The sequence below is a fragment of the Cydia splendana genome, chromosome 8 (genome assembly GCF_910591565.1).
Source record: "Cydia splendana chromosome 8, ilCydSple1.2, whole genome shotgun sequence".
NCBI classification, from domain to species: Eukaryota; Metazoa; Arthropoda; class Insecta; order Lepidoptera; family Tortricidae; genus Cydia; species Cydia splendana.
Window position 1 is genome coordinate 2,325,001 of NC_085967.1, and position 17,043 is coordinate 2,342,043.

The 17,043-nt window shown below is 38.8% G+C and overlaps 2 protein-coding genes across 2 annotated transcripts; one reads left to right on the top strand and one right to left on the bottom strand.

The window, feature by feature from the left end:
- Window positions 1–390: 390 nt before the first annotated feature.
- On the bottom strand, window positions 391–16,988 carry LOC134792634 (DNA oxidative demethylase ALKBH2-like). Its single transcript, XM_063763886.1, has 4 exons — window positions 16,778–16,988; window positions 16,284–16,463; window positions 16,050–16,213; window positions 391–545 (listed from the first exon to the last, which is right to left on the bottom strand). The coding sequence occupies exons 1-4, from the start codon at window positions 16,945–16,947 to the stop codon at window positions 406–408; spliced, it is 654 nt and encodes a 217-aa protein (XP_063619956.1). The 5' UTR covers window positions 16,948–16,988; the 3' UTR covers window positions 391–405.
- LOC134792621 (intraflagellar transport protein 70A-like) lies at window positions 676–16,054 on the top strand. Its single transcript, XM_063763866.1, has 2 exons — window positions 676–820; window positions 14,099–16,054. The coding sequence occupies exons 1-2, from the start codon at window positions 767–769 to the stop codon at window positions 16,031–16,033; spliced, it is 1,989 nt and encodes a 662-aa protein (XP_063619936.1). The 5' UTR covers window positions 676–766; the 3' UTR covers window positions 16,034–16,054.
- Window positions 16,989–17,043: the final 55 nt, after the last annotated feature.

Below are 17,043 nucleotides of genomic sequence, written 5' to 3' on the forward strand. Positions count from 1 at the left end.
GACAGTCCGGTTTTTATTGACGTTTGATATCGTCTAGTCTATGGAATTACCTCATTCAGCCAATGATTTTAATAAGTTTTATCTTGTATTGTAAATAAAAGAATTTATGGGGTTAAATTAGTTGATATTGTTAGACCAAGACAAGTTTGCAACGATTTTGATAGCACACGCAGTACAAATGTTATTTTAAACATCAAACTTCTATGAAATTATGACGTGTAGGTAAATAAAACTTGCACTGCGTATCTGCGTATGCTATCAAAATCGTTGCAGGCTTTTCTTGGACTAACTTTAAATTATCTGATTTAACATTAGAGAATTTAAGTGAATACCTCTTAAAAATATTATAAAAACGATTAAGTAAAAGGTCTAGAAGATACAAAAATATAAAATAAGTTAAGATTTTTATTTCTTTCGCATTTTGCGAAATGTTAAGTTAATTCTAACACCTAGCAACTTTTTTCTTGTTGGTAAAGAATGGTACCAAATATCGTTCGTAGGCGGATTCATGAATAATACACTCCCATGTTCCAGGTCAATTTTAACTGCAAAAAAGAAAATATGTCATTTACTAATGTTGATTAAAAAAATCTACATTACATACCTTTTTGAGTAACGTATGACGTATGATTATGAATTTATGACAAATGTATTGAATCATAGACATGTTACCATAGTAACCACAGTGGTAAACTCGACTGAAACACCAGATTTAGTAACTACTGAGCCTAAACTGCGTAATTTGGGCAAAATATTCTATTAAAATATGGATTACTTGCAAATCAAAGACGGACAGTATACTAAAACAATATATACCATGGTAAGTCCATCAAAAACATATTTTATTCTATAGATGATCTATTTTGCCAATCATGATGAATTATTCATGAATCATGATTCATGACATCGAACAAGTATTAATTTATGAGTTTTATGACCCATTTCGTACCTTGTCACAGTGACAATCAATATGAAATTCGTCAGAGTTAGACCAAGAAAAGTCTGCAGCGATTTTGAGAGCACACGCAGTGCAAGTGTTATTTTAAACAACAAACTTCTATGAAATTATGACATATTAAATAACACTTGCACTGCGTATGTTATCAAAATCGCTGCAGACTTTATTTGGTCTTACTCTATAATAATTCGCTATGTTCTCTAGAGACCTCATACTATTGTCACTGTGACAAGGTACAAAATGGGTCATAAATTAAAACTTTCGACTGTATTTAGTTGCAACCATACAGGCGAGCAATACAATAAATTAAACATTGACGTATATAATCTCAGGACTGGCCTTACGGGCAATAAGAATGGGGCCAGTACAGCGGTGTGACACCGCTACAACGCGATTGGTTGATGAGTTCGCATCACGCAAGCGATTGGTTGATGAGTTCGCATCACGCGCGCGATTGGTCGCAACTAGCTGCGTTAGGCTGCGCGATTGGCTCGAATTGGTGAGTCACACCGCTGAACTAGTACCATTTTTAGTGCCCGTAAGGCCAGTTCATAGATATAATAAGTAAATGAAATTAAAATAATATCATCTCATCCTAGACATGCATATTTAATAAAGGTTTAGTTTCGTTACGCTTTCATTCAACGCTAGTGTAGCGAGCGCATTTACATTGTATTGTATTTGATTTGTCTTGATGATGTAAATATATGTGCATTTTCAACGGCACGCCTTATCTTCTAAACAGACAGGCATTGTTACGAATCCTCTCGTTATCGCTTCTTTTATGAAATTCAGCATTTTATCAAACTGAAATGAGCACACGGAAATAACGATAGTACCCTGGCTTCGTTACATTTGCGATAACGATAAATGATCTATGAGGCCATTCTGCCATACGTGCAGGTGTCGTTATGTCGTAGATTAGATTAACGACACGTATTTACTTAGCAGCTTTAGGGATTACGTTTATATTGCATAAGAAAGAATTATCCTATTCGGTCACTCAACTACTACCTAAATCATTAAATTTTACCAATGCAAATATAAAGTTAACGTATAAATCAACCGTATGCAATAAGCTAGGGTAGTTGTACCATGGCCCAGTGTGGGCTAACTGTTAACTGACATTTCGTAAACCTTATTGCATTAGGCATAAGAGTGTTGCTGTTTGTACTACTAGTTGTACCTGGTTAGGTATATTAGCCTGTCCGATTTCTAAGATCAAGTTCGCCATAGATTTACTATGGCGTACTTGATCTTAGAAAAGCGGACAGACTATACAATTTTGATCATCTAATTTTATCATGAGATATCATGAATATTTCAGATCCTATAATCAAATGATCTACATTCTACATATTCTATTCTGCAGAGATACTTTCAAACGGTGGCCTTGTGGTATAGGGTGTTTCATTTTTCCGAATTTTCGATTTTCATCTGACTTTGCTCGAATTCTTGTTCTAACTGATGGTAGAAGAGCCGGCCGCAAAATTTCTAACCGACTTGATACCACGATGAAATGCACAATGGTTTCCCAGAAAAGTTATGCTAAGTCCGAATTCGATAGTCTGCCACGGCGGAACTTGCCGAAAGTACGAAAAAGAAGGCCACTTCCGGTGCGAAAAAAGGGGCTGATTTAACCCATCTGATACCGAGATAGTAGTTATGGCAGCAGTTAGAAATTTACATGTAGACACAGAAAAGCGAAGTCTGCCACTATTTTTTTTGCCGGAAGTGCTTGGCAGACGCTCTCAAAGGTGACCATCGGGACCCCTAAATTAACCCATCTGATACCACCATGAAACCAATGCCAGTCGGTAGGTATGAACTCTCATGTCAGGAATATATAAGTCTGCCAAGGCTTTTCCTGCCGAAACACCATGGCAGACGAGATTATGTAAGCAAGGTCGCCATCGGTTACCCTACACTAACCCATCTGATACCACCATGAAACCAATTCCATTCGGTAGGTATGAACCCCCATTTTAGGAATATATAAGTCTGCCAAGGTTTTTCCTGCCGAAACACCTTGGCAGACGAGATTATAAGCAAGATGACCATCGGTTACCGTACACTAACCCATCTGATACCGCCATGAAACCAATTCCAGTCGGTAGGTATGAACCCTCATTTCATGAATATATAAGTCTGCCAAGGCTTTTCCTGCCGAAACACCTTGGCAGACGAGATTATGTTAGCACGGTGTACATCAGTTACCCTACATTAACCCATCTGATACCTCCATGAAACCAATTCCAGTCGGTAGGTATGAACCCTCATTTCGGAAATTTTTAAGTCTGCCAAGGCCTTTCCTGCCGAAACTCCTTGACAGACGAGATTATGTAAGCAACATCCGCATCCGTGGGACCGGTATACGTGATTACTGTAGGCTTATTTATTACTTTATGCTTTTACATATTTGTATATTATTATGTTATTAATGAAATATATTTATAATTTATTAAACCTATACCTAATACATTGGGAATTCATTACCTGCTTACGGCAGTAGTAGGGAGTAGTGGGTGAGTTCTGGCTCACTTAGCCAGGCCAACAGTCCCTCACCCTTTTTTTCCCTTGTTGAGGCCCTGCAACCTTACCTTGAACCCAACCTAATGTCATTGTAGCTCGAATCTAACCTAATCTATTTTTATTGCTTTTAGAAAATATTCTAATAACAATTATCTACTTTTGCAAAGTTAAATGTTGAATTCTTTATTTCGCAAAATGGAATTTTAATGTGACTATAATCAGGGGCGTATTTACCCTAGGGCCATCCGGGCCATGGCCCGGGGCGCCAACCTCCTGGGGCGGCATATGCCAACCCCCAGGGGCGGCATATGCCGCCCCTGGCGGATTGCATTTTGTTTTTCTTCCTTTACTTCTGGGGCGGCGAAACGTATTGGCCCGGGGCGCCAAATTTCAAAATACGCCCCTGACTATAATGTATGTGCAATCTACTTAGAAACTGGGTTTAGAAATATAAAAACACACATTTTATATAGGATAATAAGTTTATTCAAGTAATATTCTGAACATATGAGATATAGTAACATCATTACTTATTCTGTGTACAGTGGAGAAAACATGCAAGTTGACATTTTTCGTTTTAAAATAAAGATAAACTAAACAGTATTTGCCACAAACCGATGTAAAAAAAACTTTGCAGTTGTTGATTACAATACCATATCTTAAGGCCCCAGTACACAATGGGCCATCGCCGGCCATTCCAAGGGACGCATTTATGCGTTAGAGGGAGCAAATGATATTGCTATCTCATTCTACCGCATGGCTGCGTCCCTTGGAGTGGCCGGCAATGGCCCATTGTGTACTGGGGCCTTTACAATTTCTCTCCATGAACATTTTATGATACCCAACCAACCTTCCGGTTTTCGCCCGAATGAATTAAAATATTCACCAACACCATTGACATCAATATAAATGGCTATCCGATGTCAGCCAGGTTTAAAATCCGGATCTAAATTGATAATAAGCAATTTAAACAGGTGAACAGGTAGCTGAACAAACATTGGCATTTTGTTGGCTGCAAATACATTCGATTCCACGCCTATATTCATTTTACTCATATAGTGTTACACAGAACTCATTTGCTGTCAAGAATTACCGACAATTGTCGTGTTTCTTGTGACAATTGTCATTAGCTTCGCAAAATAAGTACTTAGTATTTGGCGATATAATGGAGTTTTTATTTTATTAACATGTTGGTGGCAAACAAGCACACCGCCCGTCTGATGGTAAGCGGTTACCGTAGCCTATGGAGGCCTGTAACGTCAGTACCAACTGTGATGTCGACAAGTGTCGCACCTGCCACCGTAGTGAAATAGAGGCCAGGCCCCAATTTCACATCGGTGACAGGTGCGACGAATTGTAAAATCACTATCGCTGACGTCACAGGCATCCATGGGCTACGATTACCACTTACCATCGGGCGGGCCGTATTCCTGTTTGCCACCATCATTGTATTATTTAAAAAAAACTTTATTATATCGGAAAAAACAGATATTTCTCCTGTGAAGTTTCTGACAATTGTCAAAGATCTAGAAGAATTGTAGGTAATTCTTGACAGGTAATGAGTTATGTCGGAATTTCGTGACAATTGCAGTGTTTCTGTGACAATTGTCATAAACTTAGCAAGAGAAATATCTGTTTTTTTTTCCGATATCATAAAGTTTTTTTTTAATAATACAATGATGGTGGCAAACAGGAATACGGCCCACCCGATGGTAAGCGGTAACCGTAGTTCATGGATGCCTGTGACGTCAGCAACAGTGATTTTACAATTCGTTGCACCTGTCACGTTGGTGAAACAGGGGCCAGGAGTTAAGTCAAAAGCTAGTAAACAGTAATCTCCTCCATAGTCCTCTCTAACTTTCAGGCAGTTTTATTAACTTCTTATGGTATCAATGTGGAGTATAAATAGTCTACTATACATATATCCCAAAAACTTTAACGTTTACGTTTTTAAATACAGGGTGACCTTAGCCATTGGACAAACCCTGAAATCTCACATAGGGTTACTTCTCAGAAATGCTCTAACGGTAATTTCTTTTTAATTAGAACAAAAGATAAAACATTAAATTATCAAACAAAAGTTAATTCCAATAATCGACAACAAAAAGAAACATACTGTATTAATCATTGGCAGTGCTTTTGACAATTTGTTTGAAAATGTGCGGCAATGATGACATTTGTCAAAAGTCAGAATCTTATTAATGTCATAAATAAAAAAGATAATCAAAACGGTCGAAGAAAGTTTTAATTAATTTAATTTAATGTAATAATTTAATAATTAATAATTAGTCTTATTTAAAGCTGCAACACGACTGATTAATTGACATGATTGTTCTCCCAGAAGGAGGTTCGTGGGGTGTTAGACTTTGGTACGGTCGTATAGAGGGCGGTCTCGTGACTTCAGAAAATTCCGACTTTTGGCCTACCGCTTCCGGTCAGAAAAATGTTCGACGGCCCGGCCAAACGGTGGGAGGTAGGTGGGGGGTGCTCGACCAAATGTCATAGAGGACCCTGGCAGTTTTTGACGCCGCCATTTTTTTTTCAAAATGTCTGACTTTTTTTTTTAATTTTTTCAAGTTTGTCCTAGTGCGCTGAAATTTTGGTCACGGAATCTCGGGGTCCTCTAGATTCGTATGGGAAAAAAAAATTTCGAAAAAATCCAAGATGGCGGAAAAAATGGCCCCTTTTATTTTGTATGGCAACTTTTAAACGGTGCGAGATAGGTGGGGGGTGCTCGACCAAATGTCATAGAGGGCCCCGAGACAAAATAAACTGCATTTAAAAATTTTCAAACGGGCCGACTTTTTTTATTTTATTTTTTCAAGTTGGTCCGAGCGCGCTGAGATTTGGCATGGCGAGAGATAGAAGCCTCTAGATTCCTATGAAAAAAAAAATTTTTGGAAAAAATCCAAGATGGCGGAAATAATGGTCATTTTAATTTTGTATGGCAACTTTCAAACGGTGCGAGGTAGGTGGGGGGTGCTCGACCAAATGTCATAGAGAGCCCCGAAACAAAGCAAACTGCATTTAAAAAAATTCAAAATGGCCGACTTTTTTTTTTAATTTTTCAAGTTGGTCCGAGTGCGCTGAGATTTGGCATGCGGCGAGCTAGGGGGCCCAGCATTACCATGTAAAAAAAATTTTTGGAAAAATCCAAAATGGCGGGCGACAAGGGCAAAATTCAAACTTCCAAGTAGGTTAAGCGAGCCCGAAGGGCGAGCTTCAGGCCGGGAGGCCGAAGGCCGACCCCGCGTAGGGCCGTCAGGCCCGGAGCTTCACCCCGAATATCCAAGCGTGCCCCACCCCCAGTAATTTTGGGCGAGGCCGAAGGCCGAGCTGCGGGAATGACGAACAAAGCAAAATCCTATACAAAAAGTGTGTTAAGCGAGCCCGAAGGGCGAGCTTCAGGCCGGGAGGCCGAAGGCCGACCCCGGCGGAGGGCCGAAGGCCCGGAGCCTCCACCCCGACTCCCAAAACGCGAGGCCGAAGGCCGAGCTGCGTGAATGCAGTTCCCCCAAGCGTTCTACAAAGTCAACTGTCTTGATAAGCGAAGCCGGCGGGCCGAAGGCCCGACGGCGAAGCGTCGAGGCTCGCGAAGGCCGAAGGCCGTGCTCCGCGTAGGGCCGAAGGCCCGAAGCGTCACACGAGAGGGGGAAGTTGGCCTACGGCCTTCGGCCTTCGGCCCGCCGTTTCGCTTGTCTAAGACACTTTTCCTATTGGGTCGTGTTTAAGCTCCAACTTCCCGCTTAAGCCCCGAAGCAAAACCAACCCTCCCAACTGTTTTAATAAGCGAAGCGGCGGGCCGAAGGCCCGACGCTGAGCTTCGAAACCCAGCGAAGGACGAAGGCCGAGGTCCGCGTAGGGCCGAAGGCCCGGAGCGTCCCTTACGAGTTCCCAAGCACGCGAGGCCAGGCCGAGCTGCGGGAATGTAGTGCTTTCACGCGGATCTTTTCGTCCTAGCAAAAGTACAACTTTATTTCTTTTTCCCTTTGGAAAACAAACTACTACTACTACTACTACAACAAAAACAACAGCACCAACAACAAACTACAAGAAGACCGCGGGGCCCTCGGGCCCCGCGCACAGGGCAAAATCTAGTCATACTATTTATTACCTCAGGAGCTACTAACACATACAGGTTGCTCCAAAGTAAAAAAATCGTAATTTGTTATGATACTTTGTATACTGGTTCTAAATACCATTGACGTGTAAAATTGTATTGATTTTATGAATAAATTATTGAATATTGAATATAAATAACCTAATGCATGGACACCCTGTATATCAACTTGAAAGAAAATGTTCAATATTTCTTTATAGTGCGACTCCTTAGCTCGATTTAGTATGGAGGTAGAGTCTGGTCTGACCCATCCTAAATCCTGTCCCATCCGGCAGAAAGCACGAAACTTGGCATGCAAACTTCAAACTTCAACATTTATTCAGCAAATAGGCCGCAAGGGCACTATTACACGCCGCTAAAGAAATTTTCACTTCAAAAAGTTTTGAGATGTAATGTGAAACCAAGTCGGTTATTTTAATCAGTGCCAGGGGGTGTTAAAACAGTATCAATAAGATATCTTTAATTTGTAATTCTAGCGAGTTTTAGCGGTGGGCAAAGTAATCCGGTGATTTGGCATCCATACCAACATTGCCCACCACCAAAAACGGATTAGGGTTGTCACTTTCATCTAATTTACCCAACTTCGCATGTAAAATAAGGTTATGTTTGTACACTAAAGTAAGTTTATAAATATATACTGTATTTAATTTGTCTTATTATCCTTTACTTAGATGTTTTATCCCGTTAACTAATGAAAAACACAGCAAAAATCATATTTTTGGCCATTAAACTATTGTAACAGATTTTCTCAAAAGTGACAACCCTAGCCTTTGTAAAATGCTTAGGCGAGCCTTATATGGAAATGAGCAAAAACGGGTAGGCAACATTGCCCAGCAAATTTATTTTAAAGTTTTTACACTTATCGCTAAGTTATTAACAGGGAATGGTAGGATTGCCCAAAACCAGTGATCCTTAGACATCATCATCATACGAGCTGTATTTGAATACCAAATTGACGTGGGCAATGTTGGCGAAAACTCCGGATATCTTTGCCCACCCTCTAAAACGCAAAAAAATGGGTAAAAACACGATAAAAATATTTTTTCTTCAAATAAACTGATGCGTTTGATCACAATGGACGTGCTGAGCAAAAAAAGTAATTACGATTTGTTTTTTTTTTTGAGAAATTCGTGTTTTTTTTTAAATGCGGGCAAAGTTGGTGATAATGACCGGTACCTACTCTTCGAAGGCCGCAAAAATATATGACATGCTCTTATGGTTCTACAAATAAGATCGTGTCAGATATTTTTGCGGCCTTCGTTGTGTGTTGTGTAACATAAATTGCAGGTGACTGTATATTAGGAATAATTATTTTATTTAGTTTCAACGAAAGTTTCAAGTTTAGTACGAAAATACTTCAGATATACAATATGCACAAAATGTAGACCTAATCGAAATAAAACATTGCTTTTTATAGTAAATTTTTTTTAAAACATTCGATACATAGGTATACATAACAATAACCAGGCCACAGCGGTATTGGCCTGTAAGCTTTATCTCGGTCTCCAAAGCCGCAAAAACTCGCTAGTACTTCGTGCTGGTCTAGCCGTTATTTTTTCTTGAAGATTTTCAGAGAACAGCACGTACACGCATTATACATATAGACGGAACGAACGGCATAATCATAATCATTTATTCGTCGCAATCCATGGTATTACAGATCTAGGTACAAGACTTTTAGGTATTACTTATACGAATTACATAACGCTTCCTGTTAATAGGCAATATTTTAAGATAAAAGTTCTATAATATATTACAAGATTACAATTGTCATCAAAATTAATTGACGTACAGAAGTCAAATACGTTTTTAAAATGACGCAAAATGAAAATTAATCCCAATCAGTAAAGGATGAGTCTTTAAACTTTTTTCATTTTAAGCGAGTTGGGGCACGCCGGAGGGAATATTAATGTAATCAGACCTATAGCCGCCAAGAACTACAGCTTGGGAACGATTAGTGAGGTATGATTTGACCCATCTGAGCAAGTCGCCATGAATTCCGAGTGCTTCAAGCTTCATGAGAAGTATAGCATGGTTGACACGATCGAACGCTTTTTCAAAGTCTGTGTATATCACGTCGACTTGACCGCCTCCTTCCATTTCTGTTAAAACATGATTCGTGAAGCAAGCTAGGTTGGAAACTGTAGAACGTCCCTTTAGAAAACCGTGCTGTTTATCCGAGATCCCACAAGAGACAAGGGGGTAAATTTGTTTAAAAATTATGGATTCAAAAAGCTTTCCTATGGTATTGAGGATAGAGATAGGTCGATAATTCTCGATATTGGACTTTGAACCTTTTTTATATATAGGAATAATGTGGGCCCTTTTCCAGATGGAGGGGAAAATACAGTCCTTTAAAGATCGTTGAAATAGAATGGTTAGTGGGCATGCAAGGCTCTCAGCACAAGAAGATAAAAAGATAGGTGGAACGCCGTCACAACCAGGTCCCTTAGTTTTATCTAGTCGCTTTAAGAAACTTAACACGATCTCGCAAGTTACATCGATTCCGGACATTGCATCGCACTGATTGCTGCTCATAGAACTATTGTTAAGGTTATAAGAGGAGTTTGAGGTATCAAAAACACTCTCAAAAAATGTATTAAACGCATTACAGATATCCATGCCACTGTTGTAGTGATTACTACCTAAATTGAAACAATTAGGGTAATTAGAGCCTCCCCGTTTAGATTTGACATATTTCCAAAAGAATTTAGGAGAGCGCTTGATGTAAGATTCGGTGTTGTTATTAAAACGCTGAAAACAAATCTATACTTATGCCTTTAATATTTGAGGAGTTCCCTCGATTCCTTATGGATCCCATCATTAGAACTCGAGCTTGACAAAAATGTGGCTTTAAAACTTGACTTGCTTAACAAACATAACGAAGAGGAAAAATCGCCAAACGTGAACTATGCGTGGTTGAAGAGTTCTGTTCTGGTCATCATCAGCAGTTCCACTTCATCAAATGCGCCAGTTTTTAATGAAAATCCTTGATTTTCTGATGAAAATACAAAAATGTCTATACGCATGCCTTTAAGATTTGAGGAGTTCCCTCGATTCCTCATGGATCCCATCATCAGAACTCGAGCTTGACAAAAATGTGGCTTAAAAACTTGACTTGCTTAACAAACATAACGAAGACGACAAATCGCCAAACGTGAACTATGCGTCGTTGAAGAGTTCCGTTCTGATCATCATCAGCAGTTGCACTTCATCAAATGTCACTTTTTTGAATGTGTATGCTTAATTTGATGATAAAAACCCAAAAATCACTATATGTATGCGTTTAAAATTTGAGGAGTTCCCTCGATTCCTCATGGATCCCATCATCAGAACTGGGTTTTGACAAAAACGGAACCAATCTGTATGCATGTACAATCAAAAAACTAATTTTCAAAATCGGTCCAGGAATGACGGAGATATAGAGTAACAAACATAAAAAAATAAAAAATAAAAAAAACATACAACCGAATTGATAACCTCCTTCTTTGAGATTTGGAAGTCGGTTAACAAACTAATATTAGCCCAAAATCTAAAATAAATGAAGTACCGATCACATAAAAAGTAAAAAATTAAATTAAGTAAATAAAAACAGGAAGGTATCATAAAATGTTAATGAAGAGAAATTGTAAGAGATGGTATTATGCCAACCAACAACTGCAAAGTTTTTTAACATCGGTTTGTGGCAAATACTGTTTAGTTTATCTTTATTTTAAAACGAAAAATGTAAACTTGCATGTTTTCTCCACTGTACACAGAATAAGTAATGATGTTACTATATCTCATATGTTCAGAATATTACTTGAATAAACTTATTATCCTATATAAAATGTGTGTTTTTATATTTCTAAACCCAGTTTATAAGTAGATTGCACATACATTATCGTCACATTAAAATTCCATTTTGCGAAATAAAGAATTCAACATTTAACTTTGCAAAAGTAGATAATTGTTATTAGAATATTTTCTAAAAGCAATAAAAATAGATTAGGTTAGATTCGAGCTACAATGACATTAGGTTGGGTTCAAGGTAAGGTTGCAGGGCCTCAACAAGGGAAAAAAAGGGGGAGGGACTGTTGGCCTGGCTAAGTGAGCCAGAACTCACCCACTACTCCCTACTACTGCCGTAAGCAGGTAATGAATTCCCAATGTATTAGGTATAGGTTTAATAAATTATAAATATATTTCATTAATAACATAATAATATACAAATATGTAAAAGCATAAAGTAATAAATAAGCCTACAGTAATCACGTATACCGGTCCCACGGATGCGGATGTTGCTTACATAATCTCGTCTGTCAAGGAGTTTCGGCAGGAAAGGCCTTGGCAGACTTATATATTCATGAAATGAGGGTTCATACCTACCGACTGGAATTGGTTTCATGGCGGTATCAGATGGGTTAGTGTACGGTAACCGATGGTCATCTTGCTTATAATCTCGTCTGCCAAGGTGTTTCGGCAGGAAAAACCTTGGCAGACTTATATATTCCTAAAATGGGGGTTCATACCTACCGAATGGAATTGGTTTCATGGTGGTATCAGATGGGTTAGTGTAGGGTAACCGATGGCGACCTTGCTTACATAATCTCGTCTGCCATGGTGTTTCGGCAGGAAAAGCCTTGGCAGACTTATATATTCCTGACATGAGAGTTCATACCTACCGACTGGCATTGGTTTCATGGTGGTATCAGATGGGTTAATTTAGGGGTCCCGATGGTCACCTTTGAGAGCGTCTGCCAAGCACTTCCGGCAAAAAAAATAGTGGCAGACTTCGCTTTTCTGTGTCTACATGTAAATTTCTAACTGCTGCCATAACTACTATCTCGGTATCAGATGGGTTAAATCAGCCCCTTTTTTCGCACCGGAAGTGGCCTTCTTTTTCGTACTTTCGGCAAGTTCCGCCGTGGCAGACTATCGAATTCGGACTTAGCATAACTTTTCTGGGAAACCATTGTGCATTTCATCGTGGTATCAAGTCGGTTAGAAATTTTGCGGCCGGCTCTTCTACTATGATAAGAAAATATTATACGTTAATAAAAATTAAAATCGGTAAACATTTAGAGGTTGCACAACTTCAACAAAGATTTTTCAAATAACCAACGACTCTACATCGGAGGGTAGAAAATGGTTTAAGCGGCTACCATCAAAGCGGAGAGTAGTGTGATACTGAACCTTCTACATATAAATAAATTGTAAAATTAGTAGTAAACTTGGATTTTGGTTACTCGATAAATGTTCTAATTAAGATTTTCCAGTTTTTCCACCTGTTTCCAAAGGAAAAGTGCTTTTATCGTGTTTTAGACGCAAAATTCAGTTTTCTCATTCGATTTTAGTATTAGATCATTATATTTTGTCATTTTAGAACATAGTTCATTTTCACGCAATGTATGGGGTTCTCACTCTACCTTTTCAACTTGTGCAACCTCTAAACCAGTGGTTCCTAACCTGGGGGTAATTACCCCCGTGGGGGCAAAACTGGTATTTTACGGGGGTAATAAGTTAACCTAATATAACAAACGTACACGTTTTATTTTTTATTACCATTGGGAGGAGGGGTAAAATCAGGTTCGCTAGTTAGTCATAGGGGTGACCGGACTGAAAAGGTTAGGAACCACTGCTCTAAACGTTATTCGATTCATTTGAAAATTGAAATAGATAGTTTTTAGTGTGGGGAGACTCCATTGGTGAGCAAAGTCAGGAAAAATATTACTACTTTTTTTTCTCCATACAAAAGTGAATCACCCTATTGTGGTATCTGTAAGCTTAAACAATCAGCTTCGCTGGAACGTGTTTGCAATTAATGCCAGCAAATATACTTAAGTCTGAAAGTTTTATCAATTATTAAGTACTTCTAAAGTAGTTTCCCTTAGTACTTTATTTGTTTATTTCTTATTGTTATGCGAAACGTTTAGAACTGGATTTGAAATTAATGCGCAATTATGAGCAATAGTAATGCTAATAAATAGGTCTTTGAGCATGATATTACAAGTTCTTACGTTATCGACTTGTTTTGATCATTAAAAAATAGACAATCACAACAGATCTTTATCTACGTAAATAGCCGGATCGTACTTGAGCTTGATTCAAATCAATTGATAATCTACTAGTACTTCCTTCGAAGGTTTTGACATAGGGATGTAGATAATATAGGAATATTGTTATAAAACACTCGAAATAGTTCATTCCAAATTCATTATCAAATGGTAATGCAATCTTACTTAACTATCTCGAATTCTCGAACATTATTCTGTCCGTTCTTCAAACTAGGATCGCAAACACTCAACCTATTCCTGGCATAAAGGACATACACATGTTAGACTTATCTGAATGCAATTATGAGTATCATGCAGTTATCAGAGGGTGCATTCACTCAATACATGCGCCAGACATTTCTTTACTTAATAGTACTAAAGTAAATCAATAATTGCGCAAGACACTTCATAGTAGACAGATAGCATCTTGATTTTACGCCTTTGATGTTACAGATAAAGGAAGCAAGGTACGAGGACGCCATAAAAGCGCTCAATGATGCTATCAATTTTAACCCAAACAGGGCTGGACTGTCCTTACTCGGTTACTGTTACTACAGGACTCAGGCCTTCGTCGAAGCAGCGAACTGCTACGAACAACTGTCCGCCATGCATCCTGACGTGCCAGAGTACAAGCTATACTTCGCACAGGCATTGTATGAGGCGTCAATGTTCGATGAAGCTTATAAAGTCAGCATGCAAATTACAGCTCCAGAGTTAGAGCGAACGGTTGTCAAACTACAATCAGCAATAAAATATGGAGAAGAAGATACCAGTGCTGCCAAAAGTCTGGTTGACTCTTATATTCAAGATGATGTGGACAAAGACATTAATCTCGGATGCCTATTGTACAAAGATAGCCAATACGAAGACGCACTACAAAAGTTTTCACGCAGTCTAAGTGTACTCGGTTTTAACGCACATCTTCATTACAATGTAGCACTTTGCTACTTTAAACTGAAAGAATATCCTCAAGCATTGAAACATATCACCCTAGTTATTGAAAGAGGTATTCGTGATCACCCTGAGTTAGCCGTCGGCATGCAAGCCGAGACTTCCGAAGTCAAGTCAGTAGGAAACACACTAACTCTTCACGAGACAGCACTGACTGAGGTATTTAATCTTAAAGCGGCTATTGAGTACCAATTGAAAAATGTTGAAGCCGCGAGAGAGGCTCTCAACGACATGCCGCCCAGACAAGAGCATGAACTAGACGCCGTGACTCTACACAACGTTGCTCTGACTTCTATTGATATAAAACCTACTGATGGTTTCGAGAAACTGCATTTTCTTTTGCAACAAGACCCGTTCCCTCCAGAAACTTTCGCAAATTTATTACTCCTTTATTGTAAGTTTGAGTATTATGATCTGGCTGCTGACGTCTTAGCTGAAAACGCGCAGTTTACGTACAAATATTTAACCCCTTACTTATATGATTTTTTGGATGCAATCATAACAAGTCAAACATCACCTGAGGAAGCTTTTCAGAAATACGAAGACATTGCATCCAAACACGCTGAACAACTGAGGAAGCTAACTAAAGTTGTTCAAGAAAGCAGGTCTCAAGGAGATAATGATCAGGTCAAGAAAGCTGTCGTGGAGTATGAAGAAGCCTTGGAAAGATACATACCAGTTGTGATGGCTCAAGCAAAAATTTACTGGGACATGGAAAATTACGGGCAAGTCGAGAAAATTTTCCGGAAATCTGTTGAATTCTGCAACGAGTCAGACGTGTGGCGCCTGAATGTCGCCCACGTCCTCTTCATGCAGGAGAACAAATACAAAGAAGCCGCTAGCTTCTACGAGCCTATCGTCAAGAAACAATACGACAACATTCTGGATATAAGTGCAGTGGTTTTAGCAAATTTGTGCGTCTCTTATATCATGACATCCCAGAACGAGGAGGCCGAGGATATAATGCGAAAGATAGAAAAAGAGGAAGAACAGCAAATTTTCGAAGATCCACATAAGAAGTTCTATCATTTATGCATCGTTAACTTAGTCATCGGAACGTTATATTGCGCTAAAGGGAACTATGAGTTTGGGATCTCCAGAGTGATCAAATCGCTGGAGCCGTTCAACAAACGTCTCGGCACGGATACTTGGTTCTATGCAAAGCGCTGCTTCTTGTCTTTTTTAGAAAATCTTTCTAAGCACTTGATTGTGGTTAAGGACAATACCATCAAAGATTGTCTGCAGTTTCTTGAAGGTTGTGAGACTTACGGTCGGCGAGTCAGTACTGTTATTGAGAATCCTTTTCAGGAAGAAGATGCGAATACAAAAGCTAAACAGACGGTGACCTACGAAGCCCGATTACTGCGATACATGTTCAATAAGTTAAGAAATATCGATGACTCTGTAACTATTAATAAGTATGAAGATTTAAAGTAACGTAAATTGTATTCACCTGGAGCTATCTGTTTTTTATCTGGGCCTGGTTTTCTCGCATCTTTGTGTTTTAGAACAAAAGGTCGCTCTTGACCGAACGATATAGAAGCGATGGGGTACGTGGGGTCTAATTCAGGTTCATTGTCTCTGTGTTCGCCCATGTGGTCGTTGCCATTTCTATACCTGAAATTATTAAAACATTTTATCTTCAAGTCCCCATAAAAAGTTTTGACTACTAGATTCTGATACTTACTTGTTTACTAGGACGAAGTCGTATTTAATCCCTTTTATACCTTCGAGGAAATTTCGTAATGCTAAAACGGGTGCGGGCCACGGCAAAGCTGGTATAGTTTTTCCAGAATATTTGTAAGTTATTCCTGGATCACCATATGCTACTTGCTGGCGTGGGAGAGGATACTCTTTGCCAAAAACCCTGGTTTAACAACACGAAATCAATATTTTATCCTACATTTTTAGTTGACTTTTTCGTCTTCGTGATTGGGCACTCCTACACTTTATTGTGATCGGGCACGGTAACGACACGATTTATCGTTACAAGACAACAGGGGATCAAAATGTATGAGAATTGTATGGAGTCATTTTTGTACTATCGTTGACGATATCGTCCACTCTTAGTAGAAAGTATCTCGCGAACGGATAAATATAGTATGAATTTTATGAGATGCTTTATTCGGCTCAGGCCCTAATCTAAAAGCTTTATAAACGGTGGATAAAGAAAATAATTACTTTATTTTTGCCAGATCTCCCTTAAAATATTCTAATGTTTTTTCCAGTTCCTTTAAGATGTTGTTAGCAATGCTTCTAGGTATGGCTACAGCGTAGTCTAAATCCAGTCCATCTTTGCGTATTGTTTTCCATTTAATCGAAGTAGTGTCAATTACGGGCAACAAATTCATTTGTCCTCTGTAAGTAATATAGGATTTTTACAATTAAGGTGTGGCAACATTTCAAACGTCAAACTGTTGACGTTTGTCGATGCACAAACAGACAAA

Bases quoted from the DNA above. Each gene is read 5' to 3' on its own strand.
- LOC134792621 (XM_063763866.1), top strand. From the start codon at position 767: ATGGATTACTTGCAAATCAAAGACGGACAGTATACTAAAACAATATAT. The intron at 821-14,098 runs GTAAGTCCATCA...TTGATGTTACAG, and splicing joins CTAAAACAATATATACCATG to ATAAAGGAAGCAAGGTACGA.
- LOC134792634 (XM_063763886.1), bottom strand. From the start codon at position 16,947: ATGAATTTGTTGCCCGTAATTGACACTACTTCGATTAAATGGAAAACA. The intron at 16,464-16,777 runs GTAATTATTTTC...TTGTTAAACCAG, and splicing joins GGAGATCTGGCAAAAATAAA to GGTTTTTGGCAAAGAGTATC. The intron at 16,214-16,283 runs GTAAGTATCAGA...TAATAATTTCAG, and splicing joins GACTTCGTCCTAGTAAACAA to GTATAGAAATGGCAACGACC.